The following is a 24,223-nucleotide window of genomic DNA, read 5'->3' as shown; positions in this document are numbered from 1 at the left end:
GTCCCAGCCCACATTTCCTACTCTTAGAAATACTACCCAAGAGAAGCTAAGGCCATGAACATGCTGAGTGCATGATAAAGGGAAGAGAAGCCCCCGCAACCCCATACATGGGCCCCTTACACTTATGCAGCTGCCATAGGTAGTGTGTCCACCACTTACATCCAAGTCCATCTCGGGATATTTCCGGCCCTTGCTTTTGCCCAGACACTTGGTTTTTCCTCCTTCGAGCAGTTGGCACCAAAATCCTTTCTTTGGATCAAACCTGCAAAGGTGGGAAAGTCTCTGGATGGGAGCTGGCTCAGCCCAGCCACTTCCCACCTTAAAGCCATGTTCATGGACCCCAGGAATAGCAGAGCCCAATGTACTGCTCTTGAACCTACATGGACTGTCGGGGGCTATGTGCCACCTGTGGGATCAAATGTGCCCTGGGCTGCACTAAATGTGCCTGCCCTACTTCCCGGCAAAGGGCAGCTCACACACTCTGAGTCGCCTCTTCTTCAGCCTGAGCAGCCGCAGCCCCTTCAGCAAACTACAGCATGAACAGTTTCCCATCCTTCAATGTTCTGGGAAATCTTTTCTGAGCATTCTCAATGCTGAGTAACTTTTAAAACAAACAAATAAAAACCCCCAAGAAGCCTTCTGTATCCCTTCCAGTGTCAACGGGGAAGGGGGTGTTTAGTGGAGGTTCTTTTGCTTTTTAATACATTTCATCTTTATCAAAACATGCGGCAACCACAGCTCCACTTAAGCATGCCTATCACTGGAGTGTTTTATTTTTTGGAGTAAACTTCAGAAATGATACAGCAAGACTGCCAACATTATCCTGCTTTCTTTTTTTTTTTCTTTTTGAGATGGAGTTTCACTCTTGTTGCCCAGGCTGGAGTGCAGCGGCGCAATCTTGGCTCATTGCAACCTCTGCCTCCCAGGTTCAAGCGATTCTCCTGCCTCAGCCTCCCAAGTAGCTGGGATTACAGGCACACGCCACCAATCCTGGCTAATTTTGTATTTTTAGCAGAATAGGGTTTCTCAATGCTGGCCAGGCTGGTCTAGAACTCCTGACCTAAGGTGATCCACTCGCCTTAGCCTCCCAAAGTGCTGGGATTATTACAGGCGTAAGCCACTGTGCCCAGCCTTCTGCTTTCACAGGCATTTTTGGGATATGAGATCTGAAGCTGTCATGGGGAAGGGAAGGATACTGACATCAGAATTCAGCCCTGGATCAGGAACTATTAGGAGATTCTTGAGCATGAGGGCATCAAGAACACTGAATTCCCATGAATCAAGGAGGAGAACACAGATTTCTGAATGGGTCACAGGATAGGTATAGATGATGACAATGATGGTGGTGGTGGTGGTGATGACAAGGACAACAGCAGCTACCACTTATTTATCACTTAGTGTATGCCAAGCACTCAGCTAAGAGCTCCACATAAAGCTTTCATTCAATTCAGTGGCCTTCAGGACGCAGGGATTATTACCTTTATCCCCAACTTACAGAGGAAACTGAGGCTTGAAAGGTCGAGGAAATGGATGCGGGGCCCTAACCCAGGCAGCTCCGACACCATGGCCCACGGCCTTAGCAGGTGGCCCTTTCTCCCTCAAGGTGAAGGACTGACTTCCCTTCTCCACCTTCAACTCCCACCACAGTGAAGAGGGAATATACTTGTGGCAAGATTTTTCCAAGAATGGAGCCAGGGAGGGTGGCTTGATTCCTCCTTCTCTTGGGGTCCCCTCATCTGAGTATGTCACTTATCTGTGACATAGCACTGGAAAGAAGCCTCTCCCAGCCCTGAGTCCCTGAATTTGGGCAGGCACTTACTCATGGTGGGAGGGCATTCTTGACGCACTTGCATGAGGTGCTGAGTAAGATTTTTTGTTTTTGTTTTTGTTTTGAGGCAGAGTTTCATTCTCGTTGCCCAGGCTGGAGTGCAATGGTGCGATCTCGGCTTACTGCAACCTCTGCCTCCGGGGTTCAAGCCATTCTCTGCCTCAGCCTCCTGAGCAGCTGGGATTACAGGCACCTGCCACTATGCCTGGCTAATTTTTGTATTTTTAGTAGAGACAGCGTTTCGCCAGATTGGCCAGGCTGGTCTCAAACTCCTGACCTCAGGCGATTCGCACGCCTTGGCCTCCGAAAATGGTGCGATTATAGGCAAGAGTCACCACGCCATTTGAGACTAGCCTGAGTAACACGGTGAAACCCCATCTCTACAAAACATACAAAAATTAGCCAGGAGTCGCTAATTTAACTGCCTGTGGTCCCAAGCTACTCAGGAGGCTGAGGTGGGAGGATCACTTGAGCCTGGGAGGTTGAGGTTGCAGTGAGCCGAAATCACGCCACTGTACTCCAGCCTGGGCAACAGAATGACCTTGTCTTACAAAAAAAAAAAAGAAAAGAAAAAACCTAATGCTAAGAAAACTTGTGAGAATTGGGGCGGCTCATTAGTGATCTAACTTACTTACATAAAACACTCTGAAAATGGTCAGCCCAGATGAAAGAGAACACTCCAGGATGGTCTGATCAGAGTAGAACAGATTTATCACCTCCCTTTTTCTTAAGGTGATACCTTTATTAATATGACTTAAATCATATTAAGAATTTCTCATACTTGCTGACTCTAATTAACCTCTGTCTCTCTCATAATTATTCAAGCCTTTGGCTTTTTTGGCCCAGGTGCCTTATCAGGGAAATAACCTGCTGAGAGGCAAAGGCAACACTCACGCCAAGGTTCTGTGGTAGTCAATGGTGTTGGTCACCCCAAGGAACTTCTGCACCGTGTCCATCACTTTGGCAGGTTCTGTTCGCAGCAGTTTGCCATCCAAGACCAGAATCTGGAAACGAGGAAAGGGAGAAAGGGGATCAGGACCTGCTTTGTCTTTGGTGGCAAACAGGGACAATAGTCACAGCAGCAGGAATGGGCCTGCTTATAAATATGGAATCCTGCACCCTCTAGAATCTAGCTCCTCCTCCCCTATTGAATGGCAGGTGTCCCCAAGATCAGTCCTCTGTGGTCTCACTCTTGCTCTCCACCAGCTTCCACTGCCCAGTGACATTTCTTGGAGAGCAGGAGTGAGAGCTATCACCAAAACACTGCCTGCCCCTCAAGTCCCTACAAACATCCTTCTCTGGCCTCTCTCTGGCTTCCAGCCCACATGTCACTCTTCTGCTCAAACACTCCACAAGTTTGCCTAAAAGGCCTGGTATGGCCAGGCATGGTAGCTCACACCTGTAATCCCAGCACTTTGGGAGGCTGAGGCAGGCAGATCACTTGAGGTCAGGAGTTCAAGACCAGCCTGGCCAACACGGTGAAACCCCGTCTCTACTAAAAATACAAAAAAATTATCCGGGCGTGGTGGCACGCGCCTGTGGTCCCAGCTACTCAGGAGGCTGAGGCGGAAGAATCACTTGAACCCAGGAAGCGGAGGTTGCAGTGAGCCAAGATTGAGCCACTGCACTCCAGCTTGGTGACAGAGCAAGACTCCATCTCAAAAAAAAAAAAAAACCACAAAATTATCCAGGCATGGTGGTACATGCCTCTAATCCCAGCTACTTGGGAGGTTGTGGTGGGAGAAGTGCTTGAACCCAGGAGGCAGAGGTTGCAGTGAGCCAAGATCATGCCACTGTACTCCAGACTGGGAGACAGAGCAAGACTCCATCTCACAATAAATAAATAAATACAAGGCCTGGTATAATTGGAGGGGGATACCAGCCCTCCAATCAGGCTCTCCCTCCATCACCTGACTGCCTTAGGGCTTTCTGGGTCCCCTTAGGGCTACAGGTCTGTGGTGATGGGACACAGGCTTGGGGAGTTCTCATGTATCAACCTTGGGATAAACAGGTCTACAGTCTTTTTAGGCCAGGTGCAGTGGCTCATGCCTGTAATCCCAGCACTTTAGAAGACCAAGGGAGGATTGCTTGAGCCCAGGAATTTGAGACCAGCCTGGGCAACATAGTAAGACCTTGTTTCTTAAAAAAAAAAAAAAAAAAAATTAGCTGGGCACAGTGGTTTACACCTGTAGTCCCAGCTACTTGGGAGGCTGAGGTGGGAGGATCATGTGAGCTCGGGATGTTGAGGCTACAATAAGCTGCCATCACGCCATTGCACTCCAGCCTGGGCAACAGAGATCCTGTCTCAAAATAATAATAATAAAATCTTTTTATAGACCCAAGGGTCTAGCACTTGGAGGAGGGCATATCTGGCCCTGTGGCTGGTGAGAAAGAGTCTGAGGCTCTCCGCTAACCACAGCAAGCCAGTACTGTGACTGCCCTCACAGGGTCAGGGACAGGAGCTACCTGGTTGGCGTGATAGGCACTGAGCCAGCGCTCGATGTGGGTGGCGTACCAGCCGGGGACCAGGCAGCGGTTCTGAAGGGCACGCAGCTTCGAAGACGCATCGGAGCCAGCTGTAATCACCTCATGGAAGGTATACTTTAGGGCCACCGGGTCGTCATGGGCTCGCTGGTGCTGCAGACAAGGAAAGGTCAGTATGTCACATGGAGGGCACAAAGGAAGTAGCCTTAGAGCGACAGCAGACTGCGAGGTGGCCAGAAGATCCTCAGCTGGACCCAGGAGCTCTGGGTCTGAGTCCTGGCTCTGCCTCTCACCATGTCCAGTGTCAGGGGAAGCCACTGCTCCCAGAGCCCCAACTTCTCCATCTTCGAAATAGGGGAGCTGGACTAAAGCAGGATTTCCTGAGGCCGGGTGCAGTGACTCAAGCCTGTAATCTCAGAACTTTGGGAGGCTGAGGTGGGTGGCTCACTTGAGGTCAGGAGTTCAAGACCAGCCTGGCCAACATGGTGAAACCCCATCTGTACTAAAAATACAAAAATTAGCCAGCATGGCAGTGTGCACCTGTGGTCCCAGCTACTCAGGAGGCTGAGGCATGAGAATCACTTGAACCCGGGAGGCAGAGGTTGCAATGAACTGAGATCGCACCACTTCACTGTTGTCATATATAGAAGGCAACCACTCATAAATGCAATGAAAACAAAGCAATGTTATGAAACTCCAGCCACACACAAATGGCTGCAACAGGCCCTGAACATGCCCTCTTTGTTGAAAGCAGAGGTTGGCAGTGTTAGAAAGGCCGTAAGAGCCACTTGCACTAAAGTGAGCATTTCTCCTTTACGGAAATCAGGATTTGGAAAGAGCTATAAAAGGGAGACTGGCAGGTCTGAACCACCTGAAGTAATGCCATGGGAGGTTGGCATCTGCAGAATTCACTAAGAACAGAAGTCCAGAGCTCAGGCACCTGCGCAACAGGCATTACCCACCAGTTGCCAACCCCCTCCCCTGAGGACCACACACAGCCCAGGGCCGGGACGATAATGGTGCACAGCAGCCTCCTCCTCGTCCAGACCTTCTTCTGAGACAGGCCACCACCCTTCCTCTCCTCCAGCGCCTTCCCGCTCCCTCCTGGGGGGAATGAGCGTCCCTTCTCCTTCTCTCCCTTACCCCTCTTGACCATGGACAGAAAAAGGAATAGGGTCTTAGATTCACCAGACTTGATTCAAATGCCACCACATGAAACTTACTGAAACATGGTTTTCTCATCTTCGAGAAGGGGACACAAACATCAAACCCCTCCTCTGCCTTCTAGAAACCCGCCATGACTCTCCAGTGAGGTGGCAGATGTAGAGCAGTGTCAGTGCAGAGCAGGGACTGACCCAACCTGTGGCAGCTCCCTCTCTACCCTGCGTTCCCCAAGGAAAGCAGATTGCCAGTTCCCTGCACAGCGCCAGGAGGCAGAGGCACATGGCACAGCAGAAAAGAGAAATACCCAATGAGTGTTTCTTGGTTTTCTTCTCCTAAAGAAAAAGCCCATGAGAAAGCAAACATCAGGGCATAAACAGAAGCCCTAGAGAACAAGAGTAAGAGAGGGCTTCCCCACAGGCTCAGGGAGGGGCAGGAGGAGAGACTTCCATGTGAGCAAAGAGGAGGCAGGTGACAGCCCTGCGGAGACCGAGAAGGCCCAGGCGGGAGGCAGCCACTGTCACATCTGAGAAAAGAGGCTCAAAGAGAGGTGGGAAATGGCACAGGCCAGTGGCCAGGCCTGAAGAGGCTGTCCCAGGCAGGACAGGGGACACCTCGCTGGCAACACCTCCCTTAGCCCAGGGCCCCACTCCCTCCCCAACACCAAGCACGGACCTGGTCTGCTGGGTTAATGAGGATACTCGGGACCTCGGCCTGGACAGCAGGGTGGCTTTCCGCTGGGGTGCCACTTCTGAATCAAAGTGCTTGGTAGTGTGGCATAATCCCAGGAATGCTGGCAGCCAGGGAGGGGATGGACTCCCCCTGACCCGCCATGGAAGGCCTGAAAGCATTCCTGCAGGTTCAGTGGGCTGGCGTGCAGGAAATTAAGTCAGGCCATAGGCATTAAAGAGAGCTCTGGTTCATACATGCTCCAGATAGGGGCTCGGATCCACACCCTCTCCACATATCACAGTCCAGGTAACTGCCTCACCTGGTCAGGAGCCCGCCTTCTCCACTGTGAATGGCAGTGCTGTGTCTTGTCCTTCCACGAGCTCCCACTCCCACCCCAGTGTCCAGCGAGGAAGCTACAGTCAGTATGATCCTGAGTCACTGTTCACCAAATCTAAGCTTCCTCAAGGTGTAACCAGCCTCCATCTCTTGTCAATGTCAGAATCAGAGGCAGGACCCTGAATGACGCTAGGAGGACTGGCAGCTGGCTTTCCATTTCTGCCTGACTCCTCCACCAGGGACTCTATTCTCAGCTACCACCATGCTCCAGGTGCCTGGCTGAGGGCTGGCACACAGTAGGTACTTACTAATATATGTTGAGTGAGTGAGGAACTGAGTATCCAAAGGAGCCCTACGCCCCCCCACACAGGGACTCCACCCCAGCCCCACTTACCTGGTACCAGGAATAGGCCCGGTCCGCGGGGTTGATGAGGATGGTCAGGACCTTGGCTTTGGGCAAAAGGGCTGCTGCCCGCCGGGGCGCCACTTCTGAATCAAAGTAGTTGGCGCTTTTCTCAAAGTAGAAGTCAGAGGTGGTGTTGGAAGGGATGGGGAAGAACTCCATGTACCTGCAGGAAGCCCAGAGAGGGACCTCACAGATAAAATTCTTGAGGAGGGAGCTAGGGAACACGGCTGGTGGGTGAGGCGCTGGGATAGAACTTCCTCGGAGAGCAGGCGGGACACTTTGCTCCCAACCAAACAAAGACTTGCCTCCAGTGGGGATTCTGGAGGGGAACGGTCTCTTGGCAGCCTCCTGGTTTCAAATTTCTCCTTTTCGAGGAGACTCTGGGGTCAGGAGGATCAGAAGACTTGTGGGTTCGCCGTCGGTTGTAGGTCATGGGGAGCGGTAACGCCCCTCAATCCTAAACTCTGGGATCCCGCCCCCTCGGCTGCTCCAGGCTAAACTGCCAGAGCTGTCACTCTCTCTGCCTCTAGGGGGCGAGCTGGGGCTCAGAGCGGCTCCAGGGCTGCTCCAGGGAGGCTGGCACAGAGAGAGGAGGCCTCCAGATGGCGGGCTTTCTTTCCTGACCTGGGGGAACACCTTCTGGGCTGTCACTGTGGACCAGGAACTCCTGCCACCCACATCCCCTCCCAGCCTGCTGTGGGTGAGCTGCCCATATCCCACCAGAGCGATGGCCACCTCTGGATGAAGAACCTCTGAAAACCAAATGAACACTCCAGGGCCCGACTTCTGAGGCTTGTGGGAAGCAAAGCCCACCCTCATGAACGGTACAGGGTCCCTATCCTATCCAGCGAGGTGGGGCTTCTCTAGGGTGGTCCCAGGGATAGGCTTCATCAGAGCGTTCTGGGAGCCTGTTAGATTCCTGTAGCTCACTTTACACCAACCTACAAAATCAAACTCTTGGGGATCGGGCCAAGGAATCATGCTTTCTTTCATCTTGTTGAATTTTGTTTGCTTGTCCACGATCCTTTGTTTACAATATCTCAAATGAGAAAGCTCTGAAAACACAGGTTTTGCTTCCTAAGTTTGCAGCAAAGCCATTTGGCAACAAAACCTGACTTATTCCTCTTTCTTTGTGTAAATATTCACATACTTTGCTAGAGACGTATTAATGAATTTCCTAACAGGTTGCCGCCCCAGGCATCGCTGAAGATGTTACTAAATATGTGGTTTCACACCTTATTACTTTTCTAAAATCTGAAAATGTTGACTTCCAATAATCCATCTAGCCACAGTAGATTTTAGATAAGACACTGTGGACATGCTAGAAATGTAGATAGATGTGGCTGGGGCCAGTGTCTCACGCCTGTAATCCCAGCACTTTGGGAGGCCAAGGTGGGAGGATCACGAGGTCAAGATCGAGACCATCCTGGCCAACATGGTGAAACCCCGTCTCTACTAAAAATACAAAAATTAGCTGGGCGTGGTGGCTTGTGCCTGTAGTCCCCGCTACTCAGGAGGCTAAGGCAGGAGAATCACTTGAACCTGGGAAGCAGGAGAATCACTTGAACCTGGGAGGTTGCAGTGAGCTGAGATCACACCACTGTACTCCAGCCTGGTGAGAGTGAGACTCCATCTCAAAAAAAAAAAAAAAATGTAGGTAGCTGGATGGATGGAAAGACAGATACAGAGGCAGACAGAGTGATGACACACAGATAAAAAAGATAAATACGCACAGAAAAATACCAAAAACAGACAGAAGGCCCATAACCTCTCCACCCAGGGAACAGGCTGACATAAAAATAATAAATAATGGTAACACATGAACAAGGTTTAAAAAGGCAAACTTTGCAATCCATGCACGTGATGACTGGGTGTTCACACCCATGTGTGAGGTGCACCCACCTCAGACTTTGTTATGATGTCAGCACATTATCTGCCTGACATGAAAATTTTAAAAGGAAAAGAAAAAAAAAGGCAAATAGAGAAAGATGCAAACTGAAAAGGTGGAGAGTAAAACTGTCTCTATTCTGGCCCCCACACCCTTAAGGGACCCTCTGCTGGGACCCTCTGCTGGGAACTTCTATAGAGGTAACTTCTGCAGGCTCCAGTGGGAAGCAGCAATCCTAATGACGTCCCCAAGTGATGCCCAAAGACTGGTGACCTGTCCCCGAAGGGCCCACAAGAACACCTTCTGCTTCAGTCAGCCACATGCAGTGAGGAGGGCCAGAACATTTGCGTTTCAGACCTTGGGAACTTGGGTGAATCCTCCTCCCCAGGACTCAGGATGCCTCCCTGCAAGCAAGGGAGGGGTGGACTTCGGCTTCAGCATCTCTGACTGCAGGCAGTAGAGCAGAGGGGCAAAGGGGCAAAGGGCTTCCTCATCGAGTGTCCTGTCTATGACAACACTGTCGCACCATGACTCAAGGGTCGCCGCACTTTGTCCCTGTTTACAGGAACTTCAGCTGCGTGTGAGCAAGCTCCAGCTGCTTCCTGCTGTGGCCACAGCAGACTTGTGGGAGGCCCCAGGGTGGCCTTCCCGTCTGCTGTGGACAGAAAGGCCAACTCACCAGTCGATGCCTTTGTGATAGTTGTGGCCATTAAAAAACTGGATCTCCTCAAAGGTCTCAGAGCTGGGGTAGTTGCTGCTTAGGTCCGGGTGCATGCCCAGGAACAGGTAGAGGGCAGTGGTGCCTGTCGGGAGGGGAGACAGCTGAGACCCAGGGCCCAGCACCCAGCCAAAAGATAGAGTCTGGGTTCTGAGCCTAGCTCCCCATTACCCACAGTGGGGATCCTGGGAAGGTCTATGCCTTTCTCTGGGTCTTAGCTTCTTTATCTGTCCAATGAAGGAATTACTAAATCCAGGGTGGTAAATATGTGGCATGCATGTGGACACTGCAACTCCCGTATACTGCAGACATCACTAATCCATCACAGCATTCTTCACTAAACAAGGACTTGGCCTCAGAATCCTTCTCACCACTGTACTCTGGCAGCCTCAGCATCCCGGAAGAGCTGGTCCTTTCCAGCTCTGGGCCTCTGTCCTCTGGGCACTTGCTAGGAGCTCAGGGAAAAGGGAGTCTATGACCCTCTAGTTCTGTTAACGTGAAATTCTTAAAGAACTAAGAAATCTAGTTCCCATGTCTCCTCTTCCCAATATCACCTCCTCACTGCATCCTGCCCTACCTCCTCCTCAGGGAGTTCATTCACTTTCTGTGGTATGAATCTATGGTTTACATGCTATAAGACAGCTCAGAAGAGAAGGAGGCTGTAGAGTTTGGCAATTAAGAGTATATGTTTCAGGGCCACAGAGGCCAGAGTTCAGGACCTGGAATTGCCATTACCTAATTGAATGTGTAAAGGGAAGTCACTTGACTTGTCTGAACCTTGAGTTTCTGTCTATAAAATGGGAGTACCCATTTGTGCCTTGCAGGGTTGTATGGGTGACAAACGCTTAGCAATCATGTCACTGCTTCTCCCTCCTGTACCTCTGGCAGACATGGCTAATTGATCACAGTCCTCTTTGTACCAGTTTTGCTTGGCACTACTCAAACTTGCAAAGCAACTGATCTGGGCTTCTCTACCTAGACTTGGAGACTCCCAGGAGGATGTAGGGAGAGCTCCCTGAGGCTATGAATGGTTCAGGATAAATAGAATTCCAGCCCCCACCTTTCCCCTCTATACTGACAGGCAATTTGTGTTCACCCAACTTCACTCCTACTTCCTGGGAAAGACGGAGCAAATTATCAGGGAGTGGGGCCAGGGTGAGGCAGTCCTCAGAATTCTGTGGCTGAGACAGCAGGTAGTTGGGGAAGCTGGGTCAAGAGCAGAGAGACCTGCCTGTTTTCTGGGGGCCGATGATGAGGAGTTTTGGGAAGCGGTCACATGTCTTCTCCTTGGACCAGATGTCTTTGTGACGTTTGTCCTCACAGGGGTCCTAAAACAACAGTGGAAGAGACGCGTGGGGCGCCCCAGAACCCAGTCAGCAGATTCCCACTGCACATGGATCTGTGGCCCTTACAGCTCATGTCACATCCCCACCCCAGACACTGAGCCCCTGACAGGCAGTCTCCACTTGTGCTTAGTTTCACGTCCCCCAAAGAGCCTGGCAAAAGGCACAGCCCCGTGCTTAGCACATAACAGGAACTCATAAGGACTTGTTGAATTTAACTGGACAACCTGCGTCTGAACCAGGGGCTCAAGAAATGTTTCCTGTAAAGTTTAGTAAATCTTTTAGTAAATGTTTAGTAAATATTTTAGGCTTTGGGTATGAAAGCTTCCATTGCAACTACTCGACTCTGCTGTCACAGCATGAACACAGCTACAGACGGTACATACAAGAGTGAGCTTGGCTGTGTGCCAATAAAACTTGCTTTACAAAAACAGGTCTCAGGCTGGATTTGGCCCATGAGTCATGGTTTGTGGACTCCTAGTCTGAACTATGAGACTGCCACCAATTCCAGCTTCTGCTTCTACTTTTCAACAGCCCCAAGGAGCAGACTTTCCCAAAAACTGCTCCCCAATCCCTCCCATCAGTCCCTTTTCCTGCTCAGAGCCTGCTGGAGTTGGAAGAGACACAAGAGATTATCTGAGTCTGTCTAAGACAGGGCAGTTACTTACTATACTTTGTCAGCCCTGTGTTCACTTGGAGTTTTTTGTTGTTTTTTGTTTTTGAGACAGGGTCTCACTCTGTTGTCCAGGCTGGAGTACAGTGGTATGATCACAACTCACTGCAGCCCCAACCTCTAGGCTCAATTGATCCTCCCACGTGAGCTTCCCAAGTACCTGGGACCTACAGATGGACACCATCATGCCCGCCTAATTTTTGTACTTTTTGTAGAGACGGGATTTTGCCATATTGCCCAGGCTGATCTTGAACTCCTGGGTTCAAGCAATCCGCCGACCTTGGCCTCCCAAAGTATCAGGATTCCAGGCGTGAGCCACTGTGTCCGGCCCACTCAGTTTTTTAACACTGTTTTTCTTTTCCAAGGCTATATATGACTGTGCACACATGTAGGTCTGCATGGGGAGGTATGCACATGTATGAACGTGCATGTGTGTGTGCACAGGAGTGGATACACCCACCCTGGTGAGTAGAGGGGAGCCTGAGTTTACATGCGAGCGAGAGTGTGAGGGCATGAGGGCTCAGCCTCGAGTCCATGTCTGGAGTGTGCACCTGTGAGAGGTACCATTCCATCCCTGCAGCAAAGTACCCAGCCCCCCACCTGCCAGAGTGGGTCCTTCTCCTCGGAGAAGATCTGGAAGTACTTCTGGGCCAGCTGCACAGGGGGCAGTGTCTGCAGCCGGAGGTTGGTCCAGGAGTGCAGGAAGCGCACCAGGTGCTTGAAGGTGTACAGGCCCAGGCGGTCATTCCCGTAGTTGGACAGGTGCGTCATGAAGATGCTGATCTGCTCCAGGGGAGGGGAGGAGAGAGGCAGGGCCCATCAGTGTCTGAGCCACCCTCACCCCTAACTCTGCCCCTTCTGACCCTGCCTCAGCTTGCAAGGCCCCCAATGACCAGTGGAAGGTACGCTGGGCTGTCAACAAACTTGCTGCATGTACTTGGATGAGGCAACAGACAAAAACTCAGGTCTGACTGACCCCAAATATTTGCTTTTTGTTTTGTAAATGTGAGGGGTGTGGTGTATGGAAGATAAAGAGTACTCAGCCCACAGAGCTGAATAACAACCACCATTTGATGTTTATTAAATATTATTAGAGTAGGGATAATTGTTTGCATTTTACAAATAAGAAAAGCAAGACCTAGAAAACTGAAATGCAGTTTATATATGTATGTATGTGTATACACACACATGAGCAAAGACTGAAGGGAACATCCCTAAAAATGCCAACACTTTTGTATTAAAGTGCATGATTAGGAAAGGAAAAAAAAACCACGCTCGGATTCTTTAGCCAAGGTGACACAACAGAGGCAGGACAGGGCCAGCGCTGGAAAGTGGGTCTCCCAACTGCCAGGCACTCACTCATGCCTCCCCACCCTTTCCTGGCTCCAAGAATCCTGTGTCAGCTGTAGACGGGCTGCCCAGCAGTGCCTTCTCACCAGCAGCCATGGGCTGTGGAGCACTCACAGGATTGAGGAGCACGGTGAGGAAGAGCTCGCCCCCGTTGATGATCTTGTCCAGCTCGCTGGAGCCGCCAGGGTACTCATTGTAGAAGATGGTGTGTGTGAAGAGGCCACAGGTCTGCCGAGGGAGAACCTGAGGAGGGGGCAGGGGAGAGGAGCTATGGTGCCTCCTGGGATGAGGGTGGTGGGAGGACTCTTCCTCAGAAGAAGGGCCAGCCGCTCCTCAGAAAGGCAATCTCCCATGTGGCCACACAGCCCCCACCCTTGGGTGCAGCCTGCAGCACAGCACGCCCCGCAGTGACCCACAGACCTTTGCCATTTTACAAACTTCACTGCTATTCTCTGCACAAAATGAGCAGGCCTAAAAGTAGCAGAGTGGAAATGTTTCTGGAAACTTGGACTGCTGCAGCCACGGTCCCTGCCTGGCCCTCTCTGAAGCAGCTCTCCAAGCCCTCTGCAAGCCCCCTCGCAACGTTCAAACCTCACCTGGTGACACTCATTGTCACACACTGGCTTAGCCATTTGTTGTCTGTCTCCCCTCACGAAACTGTGGGCTCCAAGGGATGAGGGAATGTGCCTGCCTTGTCACCCCCTCATCCCTGGAGCTCAGGGCTGAGGAGCTGAACGACTGACTGGAGTTCAGCACAAGGGCCTGGTGCTAAGGTCAGCGGGTGGACAGATGGATGGACTGATGGACAAACACATGAACCTTGCCTACCCACGGCTGCCCCAGCTCAACCAATGACAACTTATCCTTCCAGCACTCAGGCTAAAAACCCTGCAGTTATCTTTGAGTCCTCTCTTCCTCCCACCCCTGCATCCAGCTCATCTAACCAATGGCCTAACTATTCTAAGCCCAGAGTATGGCCACATCCCAACGTCGGATCCTGGCCCAAGCTGCTGCCACCTCTGGTCTGGAAGACTGCAGTGCCTCCTAACTGGTCTCCCTGAAGCCACTTTTGTCCCCCACAGTATCTGCTCCACACAACAGCCAGAATGATAGAAATCCCTTTCAAAGATGAGTCAGATCACGCTCCATTCAAAACCTTCCCATCTCAGCCTAAAAGCCCACAGCCATCCAATGGCTGGCCTTACATGGCCCTATTGATCTGGTCCCTCACCCACCCATGACACATCGACCACCGTCCCTCACTCCCCTCCAGCCGTGCTGGCCTCCTATTTGGTCCTCAAACACAGCCAGCACAGTCTGCTTCAGGCTTTGCACTTGCTGTTTCTCCGCCTTGAGTGCTCTTCCTCATGCGTCAGGAAGGCCCACCTAGCCACCTTATTTAAAGCAGCTTCTCCTCCTGCCAGCACTCCTTCCTTCCATTCCCGGCTTCACTCTGTCTGTGGCACTCGCCACCACCTGACCACTGTGTACTTTACACATGCCTGAGCATATTGTCTGTCTCCTGCCACCAGAATGTCAGGTCTACAAGGGCAGGAACTTTCCTCCATTTTATGCACTTCTGTGTTCCCAGTGCCTAGAAAAGGGATAGATACATGGTAGAAGCCCCAGAAAAAAAAATAATTTCTTTTTTGAGACCGAGTCTCACTCGTCACCCAGGCTGAAGTGCAGTGGTGCAATCTAGACTCACTGCAGCCTCGATCTCCCAGGCTCAGGTGATCCTCCTGCCTCAGCCCTGCAAGTAGCTGGGACTGCAGGCACGCACCACCATAGCTGGCTAATCACCAGGTGTATTTAGTAGAGATAGAGTTTCACTATGTTTCCGAGGCTGGTCTGAAACTCCTGGGATCAAGCAATCTGCCCGCCTGGACCTCCCAAAGTGCTAGGATTACAGGTGTGAGCCACCACGCCCAGTCAAGAAAAAATTTTTAATTAGCAAAAAGACTGTAATGGAGCCCTGTCCCACATCCTCATCAGAAACCCCTTTTGAGAATGCTCACTCTTCCTTGATCCTCTGTCACAAAGCGAAGAAAGAGCTCATGAAAGGGGCCCGAGTGGCAGCCCACCTTCCCTGAGACAGAGAGCCTCGGGTGCCAGAGGAGGCAGCAGAAGCTGATCTCCATCCCTAAGCTAGCAAACCAGAGCCACGCTTCCCAGGACACCATGTGCACACACATGACAGCTACCTCCTGGAATTCCAGGGGCCCACTCACCATGATGCCATTGTGGATGAAGCCACGGCGATAGCGGGCCGGCTTCAGGTGGGGGTACTCCTCCGTGCTGGTCACGCGGATGTTCCACACCTGCTTCCAAGCCTCGTACAGCTGCATGTGCACGGGGTACACGCCAGAGTGGTGGGGTGCCACTGCATACCCCATGTCTGTGGGAATGCCATGCTCCTGGGGAGAGGATGACCAGGGCAGTGTGAGCATAGGAGTCCTTCCCCTTTGGGCCTTATTCCCCCTTTGTAGAATGGGAGAGGGAAATCAGAGGTTAGATCGGCAGGGCCGCTCATCTGAGCCTTCATGGTACAGATGGAGAGGCTGAGGCCTGGGAGGGCAAGAAATATGCCCAGAATCTCAGTGCAGGAAACTGGCAGAGCTGGGATTAGAACCCAGGTCTCCTGACTCTCGGTCCGGTACACATGCCTCTAGCACAAAGGACTCAAGTACCCTGTAGTGAGGGACAAGGACAAGGCCCTTTCCTGCCTTCTCTTCATTCTACCTGCACCCAGGGCTCATTCCCTCCTCACTGAGCACCTCTTCAAGCTTTCCAGAGACTCCCCTTCTAGTAAGAGCTTGGGCTCAGGAGACAAACGGCCTGAGTTTATGTCCCAGCTGGACCTCTTGGTAGCTGGTGTGACCTCCCTGAGCCTTGGTTTCTTGTCTGTAAAGGGACTATTCTCTTGAGGATTCAAGGAGACAGTGGCTAAAAAGGCAGCTCTCCCTGGGCCCTGGCCCAGAGATGTTCGTAAAAATCCATGAGAGCAGGCTGCAAAAGCAGCAAGAGGCCAGCAATCTGGACCTCCAGCCCAGCCCTTAGCCCGTCCCGCTCTGCCCTGCAGGGAATCTTACTCACGACAGCGAACTTCTTGTTCAAGGCCATCTGCTCGGCCAGCACGGACTGATTGTGGAAAAGGTGGGGCTGCATGTGGCTCCACATGTGGGGGAACCACCAGAACTCCTTCACATACGACAGCAGCAGATCATCCCCAGCATCCTCAGCATCGGTACCTGCAGCGGCACAGGTAGCTCAGCCCCGCCCACTGGGCCCTCTAACCTAAGCCTGGGCCTGGGGATGGGAGCGCATGGCCACAGCCCACCCAGGAGCTGCCTGGAAGTCATCCGGGCCACAGTACAGGAGCAGACAGAGCCCCAGAGCCCTGAATTCTGGTCTAGAGTGTGCCCTTGACTCAATGGGGGACCTTGGCCAAGAGCACCTTCTCTCTAGATCCTTGGACCCATCTGTACAATTTGGGGTCTGGAGTCAATGATCTCAAGGGTTTCTTCTACCTCTGACATACATGCTCTGATTCTATTCCAGTGATCCAAATTAGGTCACTTGTCTTTTATCTAATGATCTATGGAAACTCTTTGTATATATACAGGATGTTTGACCCTCTGTCTCAGATATATTACTATAACCACCTCTGATACACTAAGGATTACGAATATAAAAAACAACCAGGCCCACTGGCTCATGCTTGTAACCTCAGCACTTTGGAAGGTCAAGGTGGGAGGATCGTATAAGCCTAGGAGTTTGAGACCAGCCTAGGCAACATCACGAGGCCCCATCTCTACAAAAAATTTTTTAAATATTAATAACTGGGCATAGTGGCATGCCCCTGTAGTACCAGCTACTGGGGAGGCTAAGGCAGGCTTGATTCCAGGAGTTCAAGGCTGCAGTGAGCTATGATAGCACCACTGTACTCCTGCCTAGGTGACAGAGAGAGGTTCTGTTTTTTGAGACAGAGTCTCACTCTGTCACCCAGGCAGGAGTACAGTGGTGCAATCATAGCTCACTGCAGCCTTGAACTCCTGGGATCAAGCAATCCTCCTGCCTTAGCCTCCCCGGTAGCTGGTACTACAGGTGCGTGCCATTGCACCCGGCTAATTTTTGTATTTTTAGTAGAGATGGGGTTTCACCATGTTGATCAGGCTGCTCCCAAACTCCTGACCTCAAATGATAAGGCTGCCTCAGCTCCCCAAAGTACTGGGATTATAGGCATGAGCCACAGTGCCTGGCCAAAAATAAATAAAAAGTTTTAAAAAGAATATAATAGATACAGACAGACAACCCAGGATCACTCCTATTTGGCTTTGGAGCTATGTTGCATATACTCCTCCATCTGTTGAATTGTTGACTAAAATGGTTTTCTTAGAGTTCAAGACAGGCTGCCTCACTGAGGCCCGGGCAGAAGGCAACTAGGGGGAGTGGTTACTGCAGATGACCAGCTGAGGGGCTGTTCTTTCCTGCCCAGTCCCTGAAGGACAGCAGATGAAGAACTTGAGAAAGTCTCAAAGAGTAAGGAAAGTGTGCACCAAGCAACCTATAGCCCTCACCCTCAACCCTTAGGACTCTAAACTCAGGACACTGGTCATCTGAGGTGGGTACAATTACAGGGCATCTTCGCTGTCTATGCTACATGTTTCTGTAATGTTCTTAAAGTTCAACCAGTTTCTTTTATAAGCAGAAATAATACACATAATTTTAAAAGGTAGGAGGGAGAGACAAGATAGAGAAAAAGTCCCACCCCAGGACAGCACAGCCTGAAAGGCTAGGGAGAGACAAGTGGCCGCTGCTGTTGTCCCCAGATGGCCTCTGCCTGGGCTGGGACTGCTCTTGTAGGCTGTTGGCTCGTTGGCGGGGGGGGGGGGGCCGCAGGGGCGTCACATCTGCCCCTAATGTGGGCCAGTAAACCCACCTGCTGCCTTCGTGGATGGGTGCTTTGAGGGTTTGGGTGCTGAGGAGTCCTAATAGTTGCTAGTGAGGGCAGGGGCAGGCCCACTTACCTGTGTGGAAGAATTTCCCTGAGTAGCCCAGGTTGAAGGTGAAGTTCGGGATGTGTGCACGTAGTTCGTTCTGTGTGTCAAAAAGGGCCTAGGACAGGCAGAGGAGAAAGGAAGGAGTGAGGGGAAGCCAGGAGCTCCCTGCTCCTCCCACTGAGGGCAGTGGAAAAAATGTGGAAATCCCTGTTCAAAAATTATAAAGAATGTTGAGAAGGCAACAGCAGGTATTAAACCATATAACGGGCCCCTCTGAGCATGGGCTCTGTGTGGCTGCGCAGATCAGACACCCTTGAAGCCAGCCCTATGCTGCCTTCCCCCAGGCCTCTGGCAAGGGAAAACCTAGACTCCCGCTCAGTTCTGCTATGTATCCTTGAAAAGCCTTCACACCCCTCTAGGCCTCGGTTTCATCAAATGGAAAACAGGGATGATAATATCTCCCTCAGAGGACTCTTGGAAGAATTCAGTAAGATAACCACATGTATCCCAACTACTCGGGAGGCTAGGGCAGGAGGATCGCTTGACCCTAGGAGTTAGAACCCAACAAGGGTCCAACTGTAAGACCCTCCTCTAAAAAAATCAAATAATTATAAAAAAGATATTGTATGTAAAACTGCCTGACATTTGGTAAGTGATGAAAAATGGTGGCCAACGATACGTTTGTGGTCACCGTCACTGTGAGCCTGTGTCTTCCTCCAAACGTGGAGGATTTCTCCTTGCTGCTGAAATGCAAGGCTGATATTACAGGGCCATGACCTTTCCGAGGATGGGACTCTGTGTGCCCAGCAATGCAATCTTCCCATGCCCCACGTACTCAGTACTTTGCAAGTCAATGAAGGGACAGACACTTATGAAACAAACATACAGGTGTACTCTGGGGTTAGGATGCATGATCCACTAAGCCACTCAGAAACCTGTAAGAGCCAGCGCTTTGCAAACTAAAAGTCCTGGCCCTCCCCAGGCAATAGCATCACCACCAGCATCTTACCAGGGTTGTGCACTGCCTGGTGGACATGCACACTCCAGCTGTGTGGCCTTGGGCAAGTTACCTCAGCTCCCTGAGCCTCAGTGCCCACCTCTGTAAAATGGGACTTAGAACAATACCCACCTCACAGGGCTGCTGTAAGGACCCAATGAAGTAATGCCCAGTGAGAGCTGAGCACAGGGATTCACCAAGCCCTGAAGAGGCAGCTGCTGTGGTTTTATTTAAATTGTGCTGTACAGCCAGTACTGTACAAGCTAACGAGGCGACATTCATGTCTCTGAAAGAAGGGCTCTGTTGTAGGCTGTGCTTGGGATTAAAGAATAAAAAAAACAAAAAAACTCTGCCCTTTCTGACTCACAAAAATGTTTAAGGCAAGTAGGATTGTGGCTGGAGAAGCACTTTGCAATCTGAATTGAGCTGAGTGCGTGCAAGAGGGTGCCTCTACTTGTATTTTTGATTTGTATTCTATTTCTCCATTTGTATTGTTCTACAGAAATGGCTTCAAAGTGCTATCATTCCTCTCACTTTAAAAATAGAAAAAACAGGGCCAGGCACGGTGCCTCACGCTTGTAAACCCAGCACTTTGGGAGGCCAAGGTGGGCACAGAGCTTGACTCCAGGAGTTCCAGATCAGCCTGGGCAACACAGTGAAACCTGGCCTTTACAAAAAACTAGTTGGGTGTGGTGGCATGTGCCTGTGATCTCAGCTACCCAGGAGGCTGAGGTGGGAGGATCGCTTGTGCTCAGGATAGCTTGAGTGAACTGTCATCCCACCACTGCACTCCAGTCTGGGTGGCAGAGTGAGACTCTATCTCAAAAAAAAAAAAAAAAAAAAAGTGTGTATATATATACACACATACACACACACACATACATATGGAAAATAAATGAGAGAGAGCAATTCAGGGTTTATAGGGACAGTAAGCACAGGAGCCTGATCTCAAGCTCAATCTGACCCTGGACCACAGTCTCACCAGAACTCACTGGACAGGCAGCAAGAACCTAGGCTCCTGCAGGAGAAAATGAGCATGGGTCACTGGAAGAACACCTCAAGTAGAACACAGAACAATCTGCTTTGCTAGAGGCAGCTGATGGCACTGCATGAAGACTTAAGACTGGAAGGCTAAAAGTTCTTTACACGAGAGAGCCTTCAAGAGAATGAAATTTCAGGAGGAAACACAATGTGTAAAAGCAGCCAAAGCAGCACTGCTGGTACAACTGAGACGGGAGCCTGCAGGGCTGAGCCTGGCACCAAAACACCCCTCACTCCCACCCCAGCTATCCAGGCACCTATGGGAGACCCCTGGGGTGCCAGGAAATAGCCTGAAATCCTCCCATCCACCCCATCTCATTATTTTATAGCTGAGGTTCAGGCATGGGAGGGGACCTGCCCAAGTCACCTAGTCCATTAGGGTCAAATTAGGACTCAATTCAAATTAGGTCTTAGCTCCCCAGACAGTGCCTGCTCCGCGGTGCCATCCATTCTGCTCTTCTCTGGAGGTGTAAGGTTCAGAGTTCACTCCTCACCAAGGCAGCGGGATGAACACCACGAGGGTCCTCCTTCCAGGCCCCAGGACCAAACCTTACCAGTGATTTCGGAATTACTCAGAAAAGTATTCCTCTTACAAGTCTCTTTTTAAAGCCTTCTGCTAACATCAAAGACAAGCCTGGGTTTGGTGCTAATACGTTTCTAACACTTGCTAATCTCCTGTAAGAGAGGACAGGCTGTGAGCAGACAGAAGAATGTCTCTAGAATGTAATCCCCTTGTTTTGTTTTCATTGGATTTATTGTTATGGTTGCCCTCTATTTATGGCAACTGATCCTAATTTCCCATTTACACTAGGATGCCATCTCCTTTGCAAATAAGTTTAAGTAAAATAGTGAGTAGATAAAAACTGTATTTTAAAGATTGTTTAATGGTTTTAATTTGTAGGCTCTTTGTCACTGTGACAGTTCACATGTGTGTAAAATCTTAAGGTCTGCAAAGTGCTTTTACATAGTTTTGTTTAGTAAACACTTTTTTTTTTTTTTGAAACAGGGTCTTGCTCTGTGGCCCAGGCCAGAATGCCATGGCACAATCATGGCTCACTGCAGCCTCAACCTTCCAAGCTCAAGCAATCCTCCTGCCTCAGCCTCCCAGGCAGCTAGGACTACAGGTTTGCACCACCACATTCAGCTAATGTTTTATTTTGTGTAGAGATGAGGTCTCCCTGTGTTGCTCAAGCTGGTCTGAAACTCCTGGGCTCAAGCAATTCTCCTGCCTTGGCCTCTCAAAGTGCTAGGATTACAAGCACAAGCCACCACACCCACCCAGCAAGCTTTTTTGAATTAAACACATGTATTCCACTGTCTACTTACACCTCAGTTAAAATCTGCCTCATGCATGACTCAAGATCTCATCCTTATTTTAAGAGTTTTGTAGGCGCTTTGACATTAACATAAACATTTTTAAGAGTTAAACATCATATTTAAATTAAAGGCGGATAAACAGCACTGCACAGCTCCCATCTTTGTCTGGATGTCCTCTTCCACAGATACCATATGAACTTAAACTCCCAGCTTCAGATGCAAAATTTCTCTATATTCAATACTTCAATACAACAAACTTTTATTTTTTAAATATTTTTGAGATAGTCTCACTCTGTCACCCAGGCTGGAGTACAGTGGCACAATCTTGGCCCACTGCAACCTCCACCTCCCAGGTTCAAGTGATTCTCCTGACTCAGCCTCTTGTGTAGCTGGGATGACAAGCATGCACCACCACACCTGGCTAATATTTTTTTCTATTTTTTAATTCTTTTTGCAGACTACACAAAAAGAAAGGCAAATGGAAATTAATCTCTCCCTTTTTTTTTTTGAGACAGAGTCTTGCTCTTGTCGCCCAGGCTGGAGTGCAGTGGCACAATCTGGCTCACTGCAACCTCCACCGCCCAGGTTCAAGTGATTCTCCTGCCTCAGCCTCCCAAGTAGTTGGGACTACTGGAGCGCACCACCATGCCCAGCTCATTTTTGTATTTTTAGTAGAAATAGGATTTCATCATGTTAGTCAGGCTGGTCTGGAACTCCTGACCTCGTGATCTGCCCACCTCAACCTCCCAAAGTGCTGGGATTACAGGCATGAGTCACCGTACCCAGCTTTTTTTGTATTTTTAGTAGAGATGGGGTTTTGCCATGTTGGCCAAGCTGGTCTCAAACTCCTGACCTTAAGTGATCTGCCCGCCTTGGCCTCCCAAAGTGCTGGCATTACAGGCATGAGCCACCATGCCTGGCCAATACTTCAATAAAGTTTTAAAAGATACTTGCTTCTAATAAGACAATTAATAAAAACCAAGGCAGGGTAGGAAGCAGAGTGGGATTGTCTTTTAAGCAATTCCTGGCACGGGGGAGACGCAGACAGGGCACACTCACGATGGGGCACCTGAAGGGGGACGCTTGCCAGCCCCCGCCTGCCTTGCCCCTTGCTCGGTCTGGCACCCCCGGCCATACCTTCACGTCCTCCACCTTCATGCGTGTGCCCTCCTTGCCCACAAAGATGTCGTCAATGTCCACCAGGATGTAGCGGTCCAACGGCAGGGAGAGGCGCTTCCCAGTGAGGAAGGCCACGGCGTCCACGAAGACGAGCTTGTGCAGCCAGAAGTTCAGGTTGTTGCCAAACAGCACGCGCTGGATGCCGTCGTGCAGGCCCAGGTCCTGGACCACAGTGGCGTGCAGTGCGGCGTGCAGGCCAGCGTCCGCGCCCAGGTGCGGGATGGACTCAGATGAGCGCGTCTTGGCCAGCAGCACAGGCTCATAGGTCGAGTGGTTCGACTGGAACACGGTCCAGTCCTCGCCGGGCAGCACACCCTTCTCCACCTCGCTAGGCCGTGTCACGTAGAGCAGTGGGGACTTGGGGTTGATGCTGCAGCCCTTCAGGCCCAGGTTTGAGTGCAGGAACAGGGGGAAGCCCTTGAGCTGTGCGCTCAGCAGGCTGTTCTCATTGGCCTGCAGTCAAGGTGGGGAAGGAGGGGGAATAGAACTGTCACATCCAGAGCCCCGAGGGACACAGGCTCTCACATGTGGACCACAACGGTGGTATCAATATTCACGAACATTCATGGCAGGCTCACCACCCTGGCCCTGCGCCCCACCCTGTAAAATAATATACTCACAAACACACAGGACTCACTTACCAAAGCCAGGCACTAGGTGCCGTGCACTTCGAAGACAGGAATGCTGATAATCCTCCAGTGACACCACGATGGAGGCACTGCTCTCATACCCATTTTATACATGAGGAGACAGAGGCCTAAGAGGCTAAACCACACAGAGGAAAATCTAGCAGTTGAGAACCTGAATCCTGCTAGACTGCCTGACTTTTGGCAAGTTTTATCACCTCTCTGTGCCTCAGTTTCCTCTGCTGTAAAATGTGGCTAAGAACAGCAAGTAACTCTAGTGGTGGTAGAGGATGATCAGTATCAATACTGGCAAAGTGCTCAGAACAGGGCCTGTGACATGATCAGAAGCTGCTCATTCAGTCCTCATATCAGCCTGGTTACCCCACTTCACAGGTGTGAAAACTGAGGCTTAGAGGGGCATGCTGCCCTCAGTAGCACAGTGGTTGGGAGGAGCTATGAATCACTGCCAAGAGGTCTAGCCCTGGCACCCACACACCTCACCACCAGGCATGGTTGCCTGGGGTTTCCAAACTGGCTCTGGCTACACAACCTTTTCTTCAGACATCTTACATGGATGACAATGCAGACGCTGAAAGAGGGGGTTTCTGCCGGGGGCGCTCCATATACCCCTAGCACCCTGGAGGCCACTCCCTCACGGGAATCCAGCTTTGGTGCCTGCCCAGTCATTGCTGTCAGTGATGAAGTCTCTGCCTCCCTTCTCTCAAGGCACGCAGCTTCCCAGCTCCCTGGAAGTCTGAAGACAATGCCCCAGTTCCCTCTTCCCTAGGCTCACAGACCCTGCTCCTTCATGACCTTCCTCACCCTCCCAGCCACCTGCCCCTCAATATAGTACAATTTGTCCCTGTTCCTGTTACAGTTCCATTCTATCTTCTCCTCCTGACAAACTCCTGCTCATACTTCAAAACCCAAGGCATATACCATCTTCTCTGTACTGGCCTCCCTGGGACCATGTTAAGGCCTCAGCTGCACCATTTCTCACCTTGGCTGTAATACTATATTTTCTGCATTCTATCTCCCACCTGCCTGCAACCCCTTAAGGTCAGCAGCTATGATGTTTTACCTTTGGACCCCTGGTGCCCAGTCTGATATCCAGCAGGAACACACATAATTTAATGCAGAACTGGATTTTTAAAAGGAATAAAAGAGGAACAGCCAGCTTTCCAGTACCTGGCATATGACA

At 50.7% G+C, this 24,223-nt stretch overlaps 1 protein-coding gene and 1 non-coding gene across 5 annotated transcripts in view; one reads left to right on the top strand and one right to left on the bottom strand.

Annotated features, from left to right (window-relative positions):
* The window catches only part of NDST1 (N-deacetylase and N-sulfotransferase 1), a 73,075-nt gene that overhangs the window by 9,259 nt on the left and 39,593 nt on the right, over positions 1 to 24,223 (bottom strand). For all 4 annotated transcript variants that reach the window (XM_021677464.2, XM_021677465.2, XM_012449187.3 and 1 more), the window contains exons 4-15: positions 22,355 to 22,849; positions 17,890 to 17,977; positions 15,956 to 16,110; positions 15,091 to 15,276; positions 12,974 to 13,102; positions 12,110 to 12,292; positions 10,725 to 10,821; positions 9,455 to 9,578; positions 6,876 to 7,050; positions 4,295 to 4,465; positions 2,723 to 2,832; positions 160 to 262 (exon numbers count right to left, since the gene is read on the bottom strand). In XM_021677464.2, coding sequence (XP_021533139.1) covers positions 160 to 262; positions 2,723 to 2,832; positions 4,295 to 4,465; positions 6,876 to 7,050; positions 9,455 to 9,578; positions 10,725 to 10,821; positions 12,110 to 12,292; positions 12,974 to 13,102; positions 15,091 to 15,276; positions 15,956 to 16,110; positions 17,890 to 17,977; positions 22,355 to 22,849 — 2,016 coding nt within the window. The remainder of the gene's footprint in view (positions 1 to 159; positions 263 to 2,722; positions 2,833 to 4,294; positions 4,466 to 6,875; positions 7,051 to 9,454; positions 9,579 to 10,724; positions 10,822 to 12,109; positions 12,293 to 12,973; positions 13,103 to 15,090; positions 15,277 to 15,955; positions 16,111 to 17,889; positions 17,978 to 22,354; positions 22,850 to 24,223) is intronic.
* On the top strand, positions 8,729 to 8,830 carry LOC135270680 (small nucleolar RNA U13). Its single transcript, XR_010338820.1, has one exon. It is a non-coding gene; the product is annotated as a small nucleolar RNA U13 (small nucleolar RNA).

Source organism: Aotus nancymaae, unplaced genomic scaffold (genome assembly GCF_030222135.1).
Source record: "Aotus nancymaae isolate 86718 unplaced genomic scaffold, 86718_ANA_hifiasm-v0.15.2.pri h1tg000064l_1, whole genome shotgun sequence".
Taxonomy (NCBI): domain Eukaryota; kingdom Metazoa; phylum Chordata; class Mammalia; order Primates; family Aotidae; genus Aotus; species Aotus nancymaae.
This window is presented reverse-complemented; position numbering and strand designations above follow the sequence as displayed.